The sequence below is a fragment of the Aquila chrysaetos genome, chromosome 4 (genome assembly GCF_900496995.4).
Source record: "Aquila chrysaetos chrysaetos chromosome 4, bAquChr1.4, whole genome shotgun sequence".
Lineage (NCBI taxonomy): Eukaryota > Metazoa > Chordata > Aves > Accipitriformes > Accipitridae > Aquila > Aquila chrysaetos.
Genome location: NC_044007.1, coordinates 56,600,007 through 56,620,989, shown reverse-complemented (window position 1 = coordinate 56,620,989; position 20,983 = coordinate 56,600,007). Strand labels below are relative to the sequence as shown.

Here is a 20,983-nt window from a genome sequence, read left to right as displayed (position 1 = left end):
TCAATGCTCCAAGCTCACCTTTATGAAGACAGATTAGAAATTGTCTTCTTCAGGACCAGCTGTAGTGTCTGGACATCCTAGGCTCATGAGAAAGCAGCTATGGAGATGTTTACTGAGGCAGATATGGCCTCTGCATAGATGAAGATTTAAATAAAAACTGATTGATGTTTTTGACGAATGAAAAGTACTCAACAACCCAAACAATGGAGAATTCAGCTTTAAATAAGTTTTTTTGGAAGCTGCAGGGTGCTGTGTTCCCTGTTGAGAATCACCATGCACACCAGCATCAAACCCTCTCCTGTGCAGACTACTACCAGGCAAAATGCAAAGCAATCTCTATCTGTAGACTTTCCAGATTTAAAATATCTGGCAAGGTGAAACCTGGAAGCATGATCTCACATCAGGGATTACAACCTCTTCCAGAAATCTTTCATTTCTATACTCAATTGTAGTGGGTCCCTGAGCCATATTTTCCCACTTAGCAAAGCTACTGGGAGCAGGGTGATGAGTCCAAAGTCAGGACCAATTTGCTTCTCTGAAACCGCAAGGGTAAAAAGAGGGCAACCACAAATTTCATAACAAGGATGTTGTGTTTGGTCCAATTCACTCCCCCAACTACTGGCTTCTGTTACTCATCTCCTGGCTAAGGCAGCAGGAGGCAGTGAGTAAGAGGGGCTGCTTTGCTGACCTCTAGACTGAAACAGCCCTTGTCTCCTGGCCTGTAGAGTTTAATGTCTCCATCAGCTCTGCGGTGTGGGTCGGTGGTGGCTCGCTGGTGGTGAATCTCTTGCTCCTCTCCACGATCTTGTTTGAGCTGCCACTCCATCTGATCCCTCAGTTTGGACTGTTAGGTGCATGGGCAGTTTATAACAAAAAAACAAAAGGACAGGAAGGAATAAAGAAAACAAAAATGGGTAAGGTAGACGACTGAAAAACTACAAGACAAAGAAAAGCGTGAACAGAAAAACCAACTTAAATACAGTGGCATAAGAAAGTGAAGAGAACAAAACCAAAATGAGGATGAGCAAAATGATGGGCTGAAACATCTGAAAAGCAAAAAAGAGAAAGAGAGGAAAAAAGAATGCAAACACTGGTTATGAGGCGCATGCAATGAGGATGCATGAGTCAAACCAACAGCAAGCATACAAGTCATGAAGGATACCAGGACACAAGGCTCTTCCTTCCTTACTTGTGCTGTGCAGAAAAGCCATATCCAGTGTGGCAGTTGTGGCAGTTTAGACATGCGCCCATGGGCAACTCTTTAGGCAAGGCAGTCCTTCGCTGGCTACAGAGCTTCTCACTCGCTGCTCGGTTAGGGGAGTGAGCTGTAAGCAGGCTTTTCAAAACACATCACTTAAAAAACTGCATTCGGTTGGGTTCTTTTGGCAAGGCTTTTGAGAACACACCTGACCCTTTTACGAAAGAGCATAATAAAGACCTCCTCACATTTCTTAGCAAGGCTGCTAATTTACATTCATCAGAGTGGGTTTTTTTTTTAATTAATCTCTTCTTTCACAGGGGAACACTGCTGTTACAGACAAAAAGAAGACAGATCTCTATAGCACCAGTGAATTAGCCTTTTTGCCATGAGGAACCGCCTCTGAATCAAAGGAATTGTGCAAACAAATAAAAGAAAAAAAGCCTATAAAGTGTTTGTTTAACATTACACACTTTAATACATTGCGGATCTGAAATCATAACAAAGCAGCTGTGAGGAAAATTAGCTATAGGGTAGCGATGCCAGAAAGAAAGAGAAATGATAAACAGAAAGAAGGCAAACAAGGGACCAACCTACCTGGAAGTCCGTAATTAACTCCTTCCCCAGGTTACCAATTGGAGAGTCTCGGGACATGGATGTCATTGTGGATAGAAAACTGGAAGACTCTGTGAGATGGGGAAGAGGGGAGAGGTCCTCCATCTGCTCCTTAAGGCCCTCTCCAATGTGATCAACCTTCTCCAGGAATGTCTGCAGCTCCTTCCGGAAAGCTTTCATCCTGGAGTTGACAGTGTCCAGAAGCTCCGGTTCATGCTTCTCTTCTCCCCTTTCCTCACCACTTCTGAAATCCTGCTCGGTGGATGGGCTGCTGGTTACATGCACCTTCGCGTCATAAATCAAGCTGTCTGTATCAGTGATAAGGCGATCCACAGTCCTTTCGAGCCGCTCAGCCTCGCGTTTGATGTTAATTAAAGTCTCAGTGTCCTCTTCCACTCTCATGAGTTCGGCAGAGCACAGGTCGCTGACTTCCGAAGGCTTCCCACTCCCAAAACCCGACGTCTTCTCATAAACTTCTTCGGAGTCACTCTCACCCCCAATGGGCCCCTCTCTCTTTGGCTGGGGCGGGCGACCCTCTTCGCTGTCACTCTCTTTCTTCCCGGCATCACTGTCAGCGTCGCTGTCCCTGGGGCTGGAAGTGCGCAGGCCCAGGTGAGAGGCAAGATCATAACGCTGGACATTGGACATCAGGACCCTGTTCTCATACTGGAGCTTCATCACTTTGCCGCTCAGCTCGTTGATTTGCAACCTGGCTGACTTCAGCTCCTCTTGCAAGGTTCCACCACAGTTGGATGCCATGTCATCCAACCAGCCCGGCTCCTGGCCCGGCTCAAACTTGAATTTGTTCAGCTCATTCGTTAGCTGCTTGTTGTGATCCTCGATTTCAGAGATCGACCGTCTCAGCAGCTCTGCTTCCTCTTCCACGAACTGCAGGTGCCGGCGCAGTTCCATGGCCGACTCCACGGAGTCACCATAGGGCGAGGTAGGAATGCTTGAAATGTGGTCCCTGCTGAGACACTCTTTTTCATACTGGCACCTCATATCCTCCATCTCAGCTTTAATCCCCCTGTTCTCCACCTCCAGTTCCACTATTTTTCTGCCCAGTATGTTGGCTTCCTCCTCTACCAGCTTCAGACGAAGCTTCAGCTCAGCCTCCCTGGTGCTGGGCGGGCCCCCTGCCTCCCCAGTAGGCAGGGGACTGTCCACATCTCCATAGATGGACTTGTACTTCTGGAGCTCCTGCTCCAGTTCATCCTTCTCCCTCCCCAGTTTGGCCATCTTCTTACGCATCAGCGCTGCCTCCTCTTTGGCAAACTGGAGCTGGCACTTCAAATCAGCGCTGTCCTCCTGCCAAGAATAATCACGCCCCCCCCCCCCAGATTATATTATAATAGAAGCACAATCTGTAGCTTATTTTCCAAAACCTCCATGTCCCCGCCCTCTGAGCTGTATCTGTTAGGTATGCAAAAAATACACAGACAAAGCTGCGCAAACCACACAGTTGACACATTTCATGGCTTGGTTCTGGTTAAATTGGCAAAGCAGCTTGACCAGGGTTAAAGAGGGGAAAAAAAAATCAAGTGGGCCTGTGCAAGTGTTTGGTGATGCAAGAATGCCAGCATAATAGTTAGTTTTTCTTAAATACTGAGCTAATTTTGTGGAAAATAACGACTTAAATGAAAAGGCTCCATGATTTGTTGGCATTTTCTGTTCCATTTATGTTTAATGTTACATTTGCTCCTTTTTAGCATCACAAAACAAAGACTACTCAGATGAATTTGCTCATTGTAATCCCAAATCTCAGGCTCCGTCAGCTACAAAGCACAAAAAAAGTGTGCTAAGATGCATGGTTGCCTTGCAGAGTTTAATTACTCTGATCTCACAAGACTGTGAAATAGCCAGAGTGCCTAACTTGCTTTCCGAATAGGAAGCACACTGTTGTCTCTGCTGCTGTTACTATTAGGATGGACCAGATTGTGATCACTGTTTCTGGTACGGACAATTGTTCACAAGGGAGATTGGTGAAAACATGTGAAAAAGGAAAGAAAAATTCATTAAACCATGGTTACATCCAAATCCACCCAATGTGAAAACTTGCATTTTTCAGGAAGCACCATGGTATTAAATGAGAGTTTTAATTTTTTGTGTGTGTTGAGCATTTTAAAGTACTGCATCTCAACTCAGACAAAAACTCCAGTGTCTATTGTGCTGAAATAAGAGACAAGGTTAAGTAAATTCTAAGCCGATGAACAATTTCTTTGCTTGAATCTCCTTCATGAATTGTCATGGAGATACAGGCACTTGGCCTTGTAAGAGACACATTTATCAGCATTAGCAGTATAATGGAAGGCAGGCTTTGAAAGATGATCTCTTGAGACAGCAGATTTCATCATTGTTGGTAGGCCATGTGGACATATGTGCAATTATCTATGGAAACTTCATTTCAGTCTCCGGAGCACTGTTATCTTTCACAAGCATCATTTTGTTATAATTCCTAATAATGGCAACCAAATCCAGAATAAAACATGACTGACTTTAATTATTCACCCAGATCAGGCTGTTAGAAAAAACAAAAGATTTACACAACTTATTATGGCTCAGCAATCTGAGGAAATGAATTAATTTCTAAAGCACATATCCTTGCACATTGGTAACAGTGTCTTTTATGTTACCTAGATTAATTTCACCCCATTCTATTTAGATATATACTAATTATATCTTAATTTCAGCTATTAATAACTAAGCAGCCACAAAAGTAATTGGTTTTATACTTCTGAGCTCAAGTCATCTTTCTTACTGATTCTGCTTGGCACAGGTTGGGACTTTAAAATACTAAATAGTAAAAAAGTTATCTTAAATGTTAATAGAGGTAAACAATAGTCAAAGTTTCTGTTAATATGCGGTTTTCAGTGATAACCAGAAGTTAAACACAACTGCATTCAGTTGATCAGTTGACTGACTAAAACTGGTCATCATGTTTCTAGTACCAGAAATGTGAGTTTTCTATGAATACAACTGAGATGCATATAATTGATTAAAAGCAGAGCCTCTAGAAGATGGGCTTTCTTTCATCTCTATCATCTCACACACCCCCACCCCCACCTCTTTTTCACACATATTATTTGCAAATTGCTTTTCTCTTTATAACTCGAAACTGCAAATTAAGTATCAGATTAAAACCTGGCAAAACTCCACTGCAGTCACTCTGAATTTTGGTTGCTCTGGCTGGATAAGGCTGTATGATGAAAGCATCATCTTTGGTCAGGGCTGCACAATACATTACCTCTGTTTTTCCCATCATTGAGAATCAGTTTATCCCAGCAGCTGTAGGTTTTGCTTTTAGGGAAATACAAAGATCACAAGGAAAGTTACAGCCAGACCAGTGCTGCATGTCATGTGGTGTGATTACTCCAGTTTATTTATTTATCTGTTAATATCTTGGAAACAATCACATCTGACATTTTCCTTATTCTGTCTTTGTAATCCAGCATTCTTCCCTGTGCTTCTTGTCTGCCTTTGGCTGCAAGCGCCCAGCCATGAGTGGCACTAGCTGGTTCCTCGCACCTCCCTGGCTGCAGGCAGCTGGACCGATGCCTGTGGGGAAGGGCCAGCCTGCCCATACCCATCTGCCCCAGCTGGGAGCACGAGGGGCCATCTCGTCCTCCCTGGGACTCAGAGGGGGCTCCAGCCTGACACCCACTGCATTTCAAACAACATAAATAACAGTCACCAAGTCACACTTGGGACAACACACTCAGCATTTTGAAGCTTTTGAAGAAAAGGGAAGGGCTTTGATGGGTTTGGGGTCAGGGTCCCAATGTTTTTGCTTGGCATCACTGCACGACTCGATGCGTCTGCGGAGTTAGCACGTTATTATAGCAGGACAAACCCACTATTAACTTCTTATAATGTCATTACTTTATTGCTAGGTTTTGTCTATGGAAAAAAAAGAATCACATTTGTAAGTTTTGTTTTTCGCAAGAGCTAAAACAAACGAGATTTTTTCTCATTAAACAAACACAAGCCTCATACAAAACAAGGGAGCTGATGGATGTTAATCTCGCCTTCTAAATATGGATCCCATCTGGAAAGGTGAGAAAGCTCTAGATCTTCCCCGCTTCTCTGCCAGGAAACATGACTACTGAAAATCCCATTCCCTGGACAGTTTTCTTCCAAGGGAAAAGAACGGTCAGGAGAGATTTATCAGCCAGATCTAAGCATGCCAGAAGGGTAAGACTCCAATCTTCATGCATCTGTCCCTCTGAAACTTTGTGTACAGAAATATCAGCAATTTCTTGATCAGTTGAAACCAAGTAGAAGCAGCAAGACAGCGAGACACCCACACAGGCAAGTAGAGTTTTGACATATAAGGCAAACTAAGGAGAGGCCAAATCACCGAAATTAAGAATAGTTCATTATCAGTTAAATCACGAATGAAAAGAAAGGAGGAAAAAAAAAAAGGAGAACGAACAGTCTTTCCATCTTTTTGGAGGAACAAGAGGCTCAAATCCCAGGGGCTGAATCTGGGATATGGCAGCCTGACTGTATTACACATCCAGTAAGTGGATGCTTTCCTAAAAAGTGTACATAGGGCAGGGCGTATAGCAAGAAAAGAAGGAACAACAGTGCAAAAATTTTCCGTCAGTCATGGTGCTTGTCATGGACCTTAAGAGATGATTAAGGATCAATGGGACTTAATGATTACTGATAGTGAGTATTTGCAGGCAATAGTACCATGGCTCTGCATGGCACTTCAGAGGGATGTTAATGGAAAAAAAAGCAGAAAGAAAAAACTCAGATCCCTCTCTATAGAGTCTGCAGTCTAATTTAGACAAATGTAGAATGTGGAGATAAAGAAATGAAACTTAAAGGAAAGAAATGAACTTAAATCATTATGCAATATAAATGATGTGATGAGAATGAAGAGCTGATCAAAAATTCCCAAATATGATATTTCTTTTCTGGCAAGAAGACACAAAGATAGATAGAGACCAACGCCATCTCCTCTACCACCACCACCAGCTCAAGGGAACTGCCAGCAGAAGATGGGTAAGCGGTTTTGAGGTTGCAAGTCTGACGACGGGGCAGTACAACCAGCACCCAAGCATCTGGCTGAGTGCCAGCACTCCTACCTTGCGCTGGAGAACCACTTTTCTTTGTGTTTTGCTTGGTGCCTGGCATTTTCCGAGAAGCTCCGTTTTGCAATTCTGCTGAATAAAAACTTTTTTTCTTCAATACTGCTAGAGGTGGGTAAGCGCTAGGATGAATTCTGCTTCTACACAACTTCAAGACAATCAATTTCACAGGTATTACTTACTCAGTGTGCCCTGCGGTGGGTGTGTGTTCCAGCTAATTTTCATAATGAGCTCTCAGTAAGTAAAAACACCAGTCTTGCTATATGCTATAGATATCTGTAAGCATGCGGATGCACAGAATCTAAGTTTGTTGTTGCTTTTCACTCACAAAGCATGTAATGGGTATCTGAACTTATTTTAGGTATTTAGGGCAGCTGTCCCTGAAAAGCAGCGTTTTGAACCTCCCGGGCTGTGTCTGTACCTACCGCTTTGGTTCAAGCCCCAGGACGTGGTGGCTGTTTGACCAGGTTGGGCACTTGCTGCGGTGTGCTCTGGTCTCAACCAGCACATACCTCTGAATGGATGGCTGGGTTTGGAGACAGCTCTGGGTAACACCCGAGAGTTGGGAAATAGTTAAGACATGCACCTATAGGTTGGGCCATGTCAATATATAAGATTGTTTCTCAGTATTTCCTACCCTAAAGAATTGCTGAAGAAAACTCAATGGCCGCCTTGCACAGTGCTGTTGCAATAGTTTTCATTTTTAAGCCCAAATGCTTTGCTTGCACGAGTTACAATGTGTGTGTACAGCATAAAGGTCTTTTTTCCCTGGGTGATTTCCGGGATCACTTCCCCACATTGTGAGTGGTGCAGAGCTGACCCATGGTTACATGGTTAATTTTGTGAAGTCCTTTTTAAGGCTTTCCAAGGCAAACTACACTGCTCTTCATGCCTGGATTTGGGCGGAAGAAGCAAGCACAAGGAATCCATTCCCTCCGCACTGCTCTGTATTTCCAGGAATGAGGAAACAAAGGACAGTGCTGCCCACAAAGCCCAGTGGACGCAACCGTGCCTTCATGTAGCTTCATCTGTAATCTGCATGTGTGTGGGCATATCTATATATATTTCATCCATGTATTTTACAGACTTGCAGAAAAATAAACTCTCTGACCTGACTGACGACTTAAATAATTCTCTGTAGCAGGTGCTGCAAGAAGAAAGCCCAGTGCCCCATTTTAAGGTCTGATTAAGCTGTGCTTGTATCGTTTTGGCGGGGATGCTTGGTCTCCTGCGTCCCAGGAAAGCAGCCTGCAGCCCCCAGCCACCACCTCGGTCTGCTGACTCAGCTGCCCACCCTATCCACTAAAGTGCAACATATTGCAATGATTTATTATGGTTATTACTGCAAATCAATGGATTTTAAGACTCCATCGACTCAGAGACAACCCGTAGGTCTCTGCTGTATACACAGAGCCTGCCAAGGGAGCAGCAGGGGAGGTGCAACCTCTCTCTAACGAAGGCACGATGTCACTCTTGGCTCCTTTAGCAGTGAGGTGGAACACTATCCCCATCTCTTCGGCTATAAACAGTAACCGTACAGGTGCTATGAAAAGCTTTAACTCCTACAGTCAGCACAAAAAGCAGAGGAAACCAGGCAGACCACTTTCCTGAGAAGGATCAGCCTGCAGGAATACAGTAAAACCAGTGTCCGAAGGGAGACAGAGTGGGTAGCTTAGGCTCTGTGTTGTATCTCAGCTTGGGGTAGCACAAATTCACATGCTGCCCCCTTGACACCAGAGAGAGATCAAACCCTAGGCTGCAACACAAGAGTTCGCAAAGTGTTGTTGCAGTGTGCAAACTGCATTCCCTGCCAAGATGCTCATTAGCACAAAATCTTTGGCACTGCGTATAAATTTAGTTAGTCCCTAAGCTGCGATCCAATTACTTTGTGAGGCAAGGTGATTTTCTCTTCTTGTAGAAAACCTGCAGCCCAAATCTATGGATACAAGCACAATCAGCCCGACAAGCTACATGGTTTAGAGATCACACTTGTGTCCTAAATTGCTTCTACTTTATCTCTGGGAAGTCTCAATAGATTAAGGCCTAATTGCACTCTAGTAAATGTGCCTGATGGCCTTGTCAACACCCGTAAAAAGAAATTTTGAGTTTTATCATGTGATTTTGCTCAAAATTGCACGTTCATGACAACCATACCTGGGTAAATGCCTTTTTTTCTTTGTGCATTTCTCTGCTGCCTCTTCTCTTCAGGGAACTCTGCAAGAGAAGCAACACTGAGTTATTGATAAGCTAAACACAAAGCCTGCAAGTTTGGTAGGGCTCACCACTATAAAACTAATTTAGGAGAAAGCAAGAATATTCTCCTAGGCAGTTGGGGATTTAATTTTATGTAATAATCACTAAAAAACCAAGATGATCAGGGCCTTGTCAGTGAATTTTCAATGCACAAAGTTTCCCAACAAAAAAAAAGAAAAAGGAGTAAAACCAGTTAAAGGTTCACAGAGGGAAAAAACCCACCCTCTTTTCTTCTCTGGACCACCACAATTTTTGGCAAAACTTTCTTTTTGCATGGGGCAGTGATTTGTGTTTGATTAATCCAGGGCAGAAGTCCAAGAATGTTACTCACAGTGGATGTGAAACACACTGTGGAAACCTCAGAGGAAAGCAACCCCTCCAAAACAGGGAAGGATATGCATGTTTAAGCTATGTGGCATAACATTATTGGTTAATCCATGCTAGCAAATGTACTGAGGAGCCCAGATAAAGATGAGGTAATTCTCCAGGTATTTCTTAATTTACTTTATAAATTAGATTTGATTGGTTTTGCAAATCTTTATATCCCTTTATAAGCAAGTTTTTTAAGACATGGAAGTGATATCATGACCACTGCTTGGTTTTCAGAAACCTCTCAGCATCCAAATGGAAAAGCACAGTTTTCCTGAGAAGTGGGAGGTGGAGCACTGTCAGGATGTTACCAGTGTTTGCACTGACTTGTGTCTCAGGACCAAGTTCAAACCAGTGTGAGCTGGGTCTATTTAGAAAAGGCATAAAATTGACTTTTGCAGGTTGACATATCAGAGGGGAGTGATAGTTATTAGGCAAAAAAAGTGGGAAGCTAGAAAATGCAGAGTCATTTGAATTCAAAGCTGGCTGGATTCTTTGTGCCCAGAGCCTGAAGGCTGATACTCCCAGCAATCACCCTGACATTGTGGCCTCTTTTATTTACTACTTCTGTTCATATTTGCTCTGCAGGGGACAATTTCCAGCTGAAGTGAAGCCCGGGCTGTCATGGGCTTGCCCACAGCGTGCCTCCCCTCTGCCCCATGCGATGGAGCAGCATGCCCGGACCAGTGCCGGCTCCTGCATCCGATGGGCTAAATCCCATTCTCTGTAACCGACATTAACGCAGCACTGCAAAACATGAGCCCAGCAAAGAGGAAGGGAAAGGAGGGAGAGGCATCCTGTTAGTTAGCTAAGTCCAGTCTCGTGCCCAGCCATCAGCTGGCAGAAAATGCAACACGAGCTTGGGACAGAAGCACACACCCTATACAAATCCAACTGAAAGCTTTCTGCGGCTTTGCGGTTTCTGACTGTTAAGCTATGCAGCTATTGCAAATTATAATTATTGTACGCTAAGACATCTCTCCTTCTGCTCTTTGTTATACACAGTTAAGTAGTTAAAACCCATTCATACGTGGCACCATATGCCCAAGGCATACTATAGTCTATTTTTGCTAATCTGCTCTCTACTTTAATCCAGTGATTTCCTATAACTAATGAAGCTGAGTAAAAGAAATGTTTTTTTCTGGATAGTGAAACAGTTTAATGAAAAAAGACTTTACACACTAAAAACATCATATGAAAACCTGTTACACAAGCTTAGCCAGGATAAACAGTTACTGTTTTCTCTTTTTTTTTTTTTAATGTGGTGTTATTCTGGAAGCAGATATGTAACTGAAAGCAGTCACCAGTCAGCAGCATCATGCCCTGGCATGCAAGATGGGTCACTATGGTTGAAGAGATATGGGGCATAGCCCTGGCCCTCACACTGCTTTTCTGTGTGACTTCAAGCAAAAGTAGCTTGAGCAAGAGGAGGTTGTTTGGTTACTGCATTTAATTTGTAAGCCCTTAGAGTCAGGGATGAGTCTACCAATTTCTGTAGAGGCCTCAATGCATGATTGTAGCAAACAGCTACCAGTCATGCTAGAAATGCAAAACTTTGTGTCAAATCCTAAAAACCTCTTGCTCTTACCTACAGGCAAAAGGTTATACTTGGACACATCCAAATTAAGAAGCTAGGGGATATAAACACATGGGCTACAGTGTGCAAGAGAAAGTAATAAAGTCTTTGCTCTGTTGTACAGGTTAATACTTGGAAAATAAGGGGAAGGGAATTAAAATTTGGTAGGAGACATGGATCACAGGCTGAGAAACAGGCAGGTAGTGATCTGGCTTTGGAAGCTGTAAGCTCCACTCCTCACTCTAAAAATGGATTTCACAGATCCAGACTAACCAGTTTGCAAAATACTGCCCTAGATGGGGCCTCACTTTAAGCATTTTCACACTGTCCTGTTTGGATTTGCGTAAGAACAACCTTCTGATCAGTGCTCAGCTAGGAGATTGCTTTGTATTTCCATATGGCAGAGACTCAACCTTAGGCTGAGTCTGTCCTCAGTGTAAGAAAAAGAACAGGATATTTACCTCTGGGGGCTACCACTAGATTACAGGGAGAAACGTCCCTCATGTTTGTCAGTGGAGGACTAGAAACACAGGCATGGCAACAGGGGACCAAAACCCCTATATGACAGCAAGGAAAGATGTCCATTTCACCACTGTGGGACCAGGCTGCATGTGTGTATGAAACACCAACCAATATAGTTGATATCTGAGTTGGACTAAGGTCAGAGGGTGCCACTGCAAGAAGTAGGTGGAACACGCTACAAGCTTTGAGTTAAAATGTAAAATGGTGCAATAAAGGGGCATTTCTCTTTGATGTACAAGAGATCAGCAACAGAAGTTGATATGAATTAATGCTGGAAGGAACATTTCTATACTACTTTTTATACTCAAGAGACCAACCAGGGTTGGCTGTCTACCAAAAAGTCTTTCAACAATGGTTAAACAAGATTTTATTAGTCCTTTGGTTAACATAGTCTCTTAGGAAAGAGGTTACTCGCCGGACATTTTCTACCTTTACAGTTTCACTGCAGTTTGTTGCCGTACCTCTTGGCTACCAAGAAGAGCTAATATATGGGGTTAATAAATTGCCCAGTGTTTTAAAAGTTAAACTTCCCAAAAGATTATTGGATGTAGCAACTACAGTACTAACAGCAGAAAGAGACACAATTATTTTCATTTTCCCTAGGAGCCCAGCATGGACAGGAAGAGATAATTTGTGTCTTTCAGTGAATTCCATTTTTAACAGGTCCAAGAAGAGTCCTGCAAACTGAGCAGTACAAGCGAGACTACCTGCAGGGGAAACAGCAAGCAGGAGTCAATGCACTGGAATTAGAGGTTGAGCAAGACATGGAAATAAAGTTTGAGTTAAAAGCTATCATACATGTAAACACATGATATGCCCAAAGTTTTCATACTGAGGCAAGTGCTGAGTAGGATGAGAACAGAGCTGCAAACATGCAGCAGTAGAGAAGGACTCAGAAAATAGGAAGAGAGAACCAAGAGTCCCTAAGAGCTGACAGGCTGTCACTTTATTCACTGCTATTAAGAGGAGCAAGTCATTTTGGGTGCAATCTAGCATCTGCAGGCAAGCGTGGGCTTGCTATCATATCTGCATGAAACTGAATCTGCAAAATCAAGGAGTCAGCCATTGAAGTGACAATGCCTGCAACTTAAAACAGAGATGCTGGCTTGGAAAGTCTGGCCCTGAAGGCAATTTCTACCACCGTGATATCTGATGAATTATGCACGAGCATCACTGGGCCTTATGAGCTGTAGAAATAATGTTCTGTGTGCAATGATGGCTTGCTACTGATTGCTTTGAAATGGATAACCACAATTTTCATTTGCATTCATTAGAAAATAATGCCTGTGAGAGATCTGCCAGTACCTTTAAAAAAAATATGCGTGAGTGACCAAATCCACTTGCTCTAAATACAGCAGTAGGTGAAGCAGATTGCTTTCAGATTACCAGTATCTGCAAGGCTAACAGCTTCAGAGTTGCATATTGGCATTTCATAATAAGAGCTAACTTGCTAGCTGTTGAGCCTCCTCATGTTCAAGAATGAACAAAACATTCAGAGAGACATAATCTCTGCCACACAGTATGTGACTCATTGGGAGATCTTGCCAATGGACCAACTCTTTCATAGCGGTTACTCTCCAAGAAACGCCAGTGATTTCAATGAAGGTAATTCTGCTTGGCATGAATGTGAATCAGAAGAAAACCAGATCCACTTGTAACAGATGGTCAGAAGGTGGATTTATCCCCAAGTGATGTAAACCAGTGTTTGTTAACTGCATTGCTAATCACTGCTCAGGAACAATTCACTGCAAGGGTTTTCCGGGCACTGTGCAGGACCACATGGGAACATTGTGGCAGAAGATGAAAAAAGCAGGGGATCTCCGTGCTCCTTCTCCAGCAACACCCCTCCACACAAATCCAGCTCTGCTGGCCACTGCAGTTTTCCTCTCAACTTTTTGCAGCTTTGGACTTGCCAGACCCTGACATTGAGAGGGTGCATGATTCCCCTTCATCTCACTGCTTTAGAGCTACCCCCGCTTGCCCAGTCTGGTAGATAAAGAAAATACCCTTTGTGCCGAGTTCTGTCACACAGACCGCTAATGAATAAACTCTTCTAACAAATGCAGCACTGAAAGAACATGACCAGGACCTGTTTCTTTAGGAGGGGCAGCTTTCAGCTATCACACTGCAGCTTTCTGAAATCACCTTCCCAGTACGGTTACCTGCCCATTTTGTGAAAAGGAAGCATTTCCTATTCCTGTAGCAACATCCCTTTTTTTAATGGTAGGACAAGGTGGCTTTCCATTCTTTCTTAAGGCCTGAAGTGTCTCTAATTCCAAGTATCCAACTGAAGTTTTGCTTTGCTGCCATTCCATGCTTCTGTATTACAACAGCTGTGCAGTGAAAGTACAGCGGCAGCTTTTTCTATGTGGACTCTTAATACCTATCTACAGGATGGTTAATGGAACTGGAAAATACAATGAAATTCTAATTGCTTTCCAATTGCTGTAGGCCCTTGAAAAAGATATCTCCCCAAGCCCTGATAAAGCTGGGTTTGACGCAAGTGATCTGTATCTGCATTCGTTCCCATGTGTGTTTCATTTACTAGAAACCTCTAAATACTACGATATTCATCATTCACATGACCTAGCAAAGCAAGCCATGTCTGAAATATCATAAGCACTACAGTTCAGGATAAAAGCCATCCTTTGAGTAAAAAAGCAGCAAAGCACACTAGCTTTCAGCACCAGCTTAAATTTCCCTAACGCTGCATTACTCTATTGTGCTAAACTTCTGAATAGGGGCTTTGGAGGAGCCTCTTTCTTTTGCCTCTTACTACTAACACATGGCACCAGCTGTCTCTCATGGCTTCCTGGTGCCCTTCGCATGTTGACTGATACTGTCCTGATATTAGCTGGCTTGGTGTTTACAAACAATTTGGTGTGACAGGTGTGGCAGCGTGCTGCGGGGAGGGAAGCAGCAGGGTTGCACCCACTGTCTGAAGCCCTGGAAGGTGAGACAGCAGGTCTTGAGTGGATGGGAGACAGCTGGGCTGGCTTTGCATTCAGCTCACGACATACCATTTCACTTAATATTTTGTCTGAAACCAATATAATAATTCTTATTAATATGATAATCGCTTAATAATTATAGTAATAATTGGTAAAAAATTATAGCCGAGTGATGTAATAATTATTAATATAATAAATGAAATCCTCAAACTGACAGCTGAGATCCTAAACACTGACAGGTGTATCACTGCCTTATGCAGTGCTTCTGCCCAAACACTTTTCTTAATAACTTCTTAAATTCATTAAAATGTATTTTAAAAGTCCCTGTCTGTCCCATTTTGTTAAGACATAAAGTATCCGAATTACATCACATGTGTCACAATATATAAAGAAAATGATAACACACTGAGACCAGACTTTCCTTTTTTTTGCATCCTATTTCAGGTGAAGAAAACCAGAAAGAAGCCAGGCAGATCGCTGCAGACAGCGCTGCTTCTCCCCCTCCTGCTACACCAGTGCTGTAACACTAACGTGCCGGGAGCAAACATGTCCCTCCAAGCCTTGTCACCCCTCCTTTGCGCAGCTATTAAATATGAGTTCCCCACACTGTGCCCGTCCCTTAACCCCCACATCACAGGCACACTTGCTAACCCTCTGCAGTGGCACCACCTCGCTTTCAGTCCCTGCACTAGAGGATGAAACCGCAGCCACACATCCCTCACAGTCCTGCCAGGCAGGAGTGGCTGCAGCACCGACCGGCAGCAGGGGGTTGCTGCCAGGCCTCTACTTTTCCACCTCCCACCATATTACACGCCCGTAATGCTCATGGTAATGTGTGACCGCCCGCCCTCCCCTCCCCACCAGTGCAGGAAGCAGATGTAGCACCCCAAATTCCCTTACATCAGCTGAGCCACAGTCACCGAGCACCAGCCCACTCCTGGTGCCTGCAAATGGGCCGTGAGCCACGTCAGCTTGCACCCCTTTTGGAAAGAGCTTGTCCAAGAGCCAGGCCTAATCCAAGTGGTATGTGCTGCGCTGACACTGCCTGAGCTCTGTAATTACCTCATTAGTGTTATACCATAGCAGACAGCCCATGAAAAATGTGCCGGGCACTACATACACACAGAAACACACCTGTCCTGAAATGGCTTGCCAACAGGAATAGTACTCATCCTCAGCCACAAAACCCTACATAATGATACACACCTGGTGCCCGTAGCCCAGGCCAAGTGTCAGCACACTGAGAGAGAAATGGTGTCCCTCGCTAGGAGGGCGGGCGCCCAGCCCCATGGCCACTGGTGCCAGCTGGGGCTCTCTTCTTCGCCTCTCTGGACAAAACAGGGTTTGCAAAACTCCCGAAGTCAAAACAACTTGTATGACTTTTTTAAGCCTTTTTTTGCTCTCGTAACAACACTTACTACAGCAGCCTGGGCAAACTAGACAACTGCTGGAGAAAGCAAATCCTTGGAAACACCCCTGACATACCTGCCAAGCCATCCACCATCCATGTTGCACTGCTTGGCATTGCCCGCATCGCCCAATGCTAAATGCAGGCTACCTGAAAACAGAGATGAACTGCCCTCTCCTCCTCTTCTCCCTGAAACAATACTTTAAAACCCAAATCTTTTCTGAGGAACTGCAGCAAATGTACTGCTGTCACATCACAGGCCTTTCAGTTGGGAGCTGCTGGTGAGCAGCCAGATGGGGCTGGCTTTACGAAATTGGACCGCAGGCCAGGTAGTGTTCAGAGAGGGGATTAGGAGTTTACATTGCCGAAAGAAGACTATATGAGCGCATTTACTGCTGATCAATGCATACCCAGCCTGGCATTTCCTGTAGCTTAGGCGATCTATTACAGGCATAAATGTGTTTTGTTTTGGTTTGGTTTGCTTTTTTTTCAGAAGAAGACTAAGAAGGCAGTATATGCACAGGGATAGATACCTGCTCTCCAACTGCAGAGATAGAGCCCGCTCATTCTCTGCCACCAAGAGCATTTAGAAATCAATGCTACATAGCTGGTGGTCCTAGTATCAGGACAGCCTTCAGCACACTGGAGAAACAAACTGGAGAGTGTGACAGCGATGGGACAAAGCACAGTTAGACATGATTTGGACGGTGCTGGTAAAAGAGAGGAGGGGAGCTGAGCGAAGCCGCAAGCTCGTACTAGGTCAGGAGGTTGCTGCAGCAATTTACGGCACTGGGAGAGGGAGAAAACACACAGCTCTGCAGTCTCTGTAGTGTTCAAGGTATAGGTGTAAAGAGCAAATCTCATAGGATCTAAAAAAAAAAAAGAATCTTTTTGGAATACAAAGAAAGATATTGAGAGCTGCACAACATTGCGCTTTCCGCACTAATAGATCAACAGCCACAGGATTGTTTTTTGCATTGGGGATGGAAATTTTCCTTGAGCAGACAGCTATAAGTACAAGCATATTCAATCTCCCCTGGATTAGAGCAACTTGCTCTTTCTACAAACTATTAAATGAAATTCTGAAGAAGCAGAGAGATTAAAGGCCAACTGCAATGATCTCCAATGAGTATGTCCCAGATAGTCTTTGTAATCCTTGGTTGCCTGTCTATTATTTCACAGTTTTAAGGACACTGCACTCTGAAAAAGGGGTTTATAAAAATAGAGCAAAAAGACAGCAAGTTCACACTTCGGTAGCTGGTGACATTTTTGAACCTCAAATAGCTGCCACCTGTGACACAATTTCCTATACATCATTCAACATAGACAACCATTCACTGACAGGTGATGTGTCACCCCCAAGACAGCCCTATTCAGCAAGCCATAGGAGTCACAGTTCAAGCACAAATAAAGTTAGTTCTTACAATGAACAAGGTCATCAATGTAATTGAGGAATGAAATTCAAGCCAGAGTGTAGCACTTGTAATTAAGAAATAGTGAAGCCTGGCCCAGGGCAGGCACAGGTGACAAGAAGGGGATGGAGCTCCTACAAACATGCCAGCCCACTGGTGAGCTACAGCACACGATCCTCCAGAAGCAGCAGTGCAACATCCACCCACTCTCCCAATATATTCTGCGGGGCAAGAGTTACCCTCATGGGAGAAAAGTGCTAGGCTACCTATGAGTCCAATTGCAGCTGGAAATGTCCAGGACGTAAAGAAATTGTTAGGAGAGAGTATAATTGCAAAAGCCACATTTTCTTAGTAAAACCAGTCTATAAAGATGCGTCAGTAACAACCCTGTAAATACCAAATGAAGAACTCTAAATGATGGATATAGCTTCACAAAGATGCACTTGGAAAGGACTATGACAAGCCCAAGCGGGAACACAGTGCTTTAAACACTAAAATCAAAAATGCACAGAAAAATTATAAAGGCGCCACAGATGTTAACAGCAAAATATTCTGGTGTGAAGCATATTTCTGAGGAGACCTCAATCTGGGTGGGTATTTGGGTTATTCTTAACCATCTGACCTGCTTCTGGGGCTGGGCCGTGATTGCATGGGAACCCATTCCCATTGCTTGGGGGGAGCTAGGATGACTCTGAAAGTGTGCAGGGGCTGTGCTCTCCCACGCTACTGCTGCTGTGAAGCCTAAACCAGCTGCCTCAGCTACTTGCCGGGATTCGTGGTCCCTCCCTCTGAATGCAGAGGGATGCTCCAACCCCAAGGACCAGAGCACAAAATGAAAGGCATATTGTGCATTACTGGGTCTTATACAGGGAAGGGTGACCTGGAGAGGGTCTTCATGCTCTCAACCTCTGAGAGCAGCTCCTAGGGAGGTGGGTGAAAGCGTGGGGTGAGATAACGCTTCTTGGTGTGTTGTGTAGCTCCTGGGAAGGACAGATGACTTTCCCATTCCTTGGCGCAGGAGCTGACCACCCTGAGCCTCCCCACTGCAGTGCCTCTGCACTTTGGGGTGCTGGTTTCTGAGGAGGTGACAGCACCCAGCACCTGCCCAAAGGAGGAATTCACGGCTTCAACTTTGTTGGTAATCATCCTCTCTAAATGCATCCTACTTGGGGCCTAACTGTTGTACTTTGGATACAGATTTTCTATGAAACACGATGTTCTATCTGTTTTTCCGAAAGAGAACAGAAGAAAGAGGATGACCCGTTTATATTCCCTTAAAACAGAAAAAGGATTAGTTTCCAGACCACTCAAGTAGCAATAACCCAAGGCAAAAATCTTTATTCAAGCAACATATTGATTTTAGGATACATGACTAAGGGACTTGGATCACCACTTCTTAGTTTAAGTTGTTATATTAATGAAACATTACAAAAAAGGATTAGGACATCTCTGCTAGACATGTGCTTTTTTCCTCACTGTATATTATTCCTGCATTTTTATTTAGTCTAATTCATAACTTCCATATTTCATCACTCCTCTTGACAATTTAGTCTATGCTTTAAGTACTCCTGATAGGGGAGGATCTCTCATCTCTGAGAACTTATCCCACTGTCATCCTCTCTGCCTCTTTTGCTAATACCTAACCAGGCACAAGAAACCTAAAATGGCAATATGGATACACATTTTTTTTTAAATGCAATCATTATGCCCAATAACACCCGGCATTACCATTCCCCTGTGTGGGGTGAATTGCAGGCACACAGGCAGGGCTAGTTTCCAGGAGCTTCTTCTGCATAATAAACCTTGTACCCTTCAGAAACTGGAGGACCTACCAGAGCAGTGCAGGAAGGTCACTGCAGCCACAACCAGCCCTGAGCCAAGGCAGCAAGCAGCAAGGGACCGTGTCTGCACTGCGTTAGGCTGCTTGAGAAACTTCTCTTCTACTATTTCCTAACCTTTCAAGTGACTGAATTTGTAACCCTAGTCACGTTGTACACAGTATTTTTATCATGATAATTATTATGATAATAAATGAAGACTGACAGCACTTGGGTTTGATGGCTTTCTCTCAAAGGCTATAAAATTATGCCCTTTTTTTATACTTTTATATACCTGCTGTAAAATGTGTGGTTTGCTGTGAATATATACAATTAATTGATGAAGTGGCAAAATCCCACTACAGCTATCTGGATTGTGCTGCTGCCCATCCAAGCCCAGATACAGTATGAAATACGAAAAAGGTGAGCAGCACCATCACCTTTCCAAGTTCCTGAAAGCTGGTGCCAGTTGGTGTGTCCCTTGGTTGTAACCATGCACCAAAACACATAAATTACAGGGAACAGCTTACTGATCCCATTTGCACAGCTTGTTGATGCTGCTGCCTAGTAAAAGAGGTGTCTGAAGATGATTCAAGAATTAGCTTCTGAAAAATAATTTTTAGACAGTAACTCCAAAGTCCTTCTAATCTCTGGGTACTTCTCATGCCAAAGTACATCAGAGCAGAACATCCTTATGTGCCTTGTATTTGATTTGCCTACTCCAAAGAAGCTCTTCATATGTGGAAAGCTTTGCAAAGCACTCTGTAAGAGCAAAGCAGCAATGGCATGCTCCTGCTGGGGACTGCAGGCTGGGAAAATATTTAAGGGATGTACCTTTTTATTATACTTCTTGACCAAAAAGAAAAGGAGGCACTTTTTTTACTATAAATCAGCATATGAAGTACAGGGATTTAACCATATACAAATGGCTAAATACCAGATACCACCGTGGAATATAATTCTGTGCCAAAATCACACCAATCTCCACTTTTTAGTGTTTTTTTCAAAAAAAATCTCTCATTTTCTTTAACTTCAGTGAGGCTTGGACTAAGGCCTCAGGCAATGTAAGGCTCTCATTGTCTTCTCTGAAATGCAAGTTTGTAGGAGACTGGACAGCATACAGGGGTTGCTACGGAGAGGTATCTAATGGTCACTAATCCACAACTACTGTTGTTCTGCTGTGATCATACAGATTTATTAGGGGACTTGATAAACCTTCACCTCTTTTCTCTGACTAGCAAAGCAAAACAAAAAGGGGAAAGAAAAAGGAAAAACCTCAAACCATCTAGCTAACTATTCTTTCTTACCACTGGTCAAGGCAAGGGTTCCCAAAAAGCTGTTACTCTCCTGGCAATAACAAAATGGAAATGTCTGAACTACATCGGTGGATGAGCTTTTCACCTGAAACATTGCAACTAACAGCAGAATAGGCTTTATCCCAGCCTGGGTGCAGAAGGTTAATGACTATGAATAGTATGTATGTGTTAGAGTGAATAATGATAGCCCAGTGCCAAGACTGCCAGTGAACTGCAATTTTTTTAGATCATTATTTCTCAGATGACAGAAACTATTACAATGAGGAAATTCATGCACTTTTCATTTTTCTAATTAAAACACAAAAACTGTTTCTCTCTACCATTTAATTCATTGCTCATTCTTTCTTTCTGTGTCCTCAGCCACCTGGAAAAAGCAGCTCCTCGCAGGTAAGCTGTTTCTTAGCTGAGGGCCCACCCTATCTCAAAGGGTGCTGCAGTGTCAGTGCTTGA

At 43.6% G+C, this 20,983-nt stretch overlaps 1 protein-coding gene across 11 annotated transcripts in view; it reads right to left on the bottom strand.

Annotated features, from left to right (window-relative positions):
• Positions 1-20,983, bottom strand: part of MTCL1 (microtubule crosslinking factor 1) — a 115,108-nt gene that overhangs the window by 45,773 nt on the left and 48,352 nt on the right. For 4 of the 11 annotated variants that reach the window (XM_030011103.2, XM_030011100.2, XM_030011097.2 and 1 more), the window contains exons 4-7: positions 9,064-9,123; positions 6,907-6,984; positions 1,796-3,121; positions 689-844 (exon numbers count right to left, since the gene is read on the bottom strand). In XM_030011103.2, coding sequence (XP_029866963.1) covers positions 689-844; positions 1,796-3,121; positions 6,907-6,984; positions 9,064-9,123 — 1,620 coding nt within the window. The remainder of the gene's footprint in view (positions 1-688; positions 845-1,795; positions 3,122-6,906; positions 6,985-9,063; positions 9,124-20,983) is intronic. The other 7 variants (XM_030011104.2, XM_030011105.2, XM_030011101.2 and 4 more) reach the window with 3 other exon arrangements.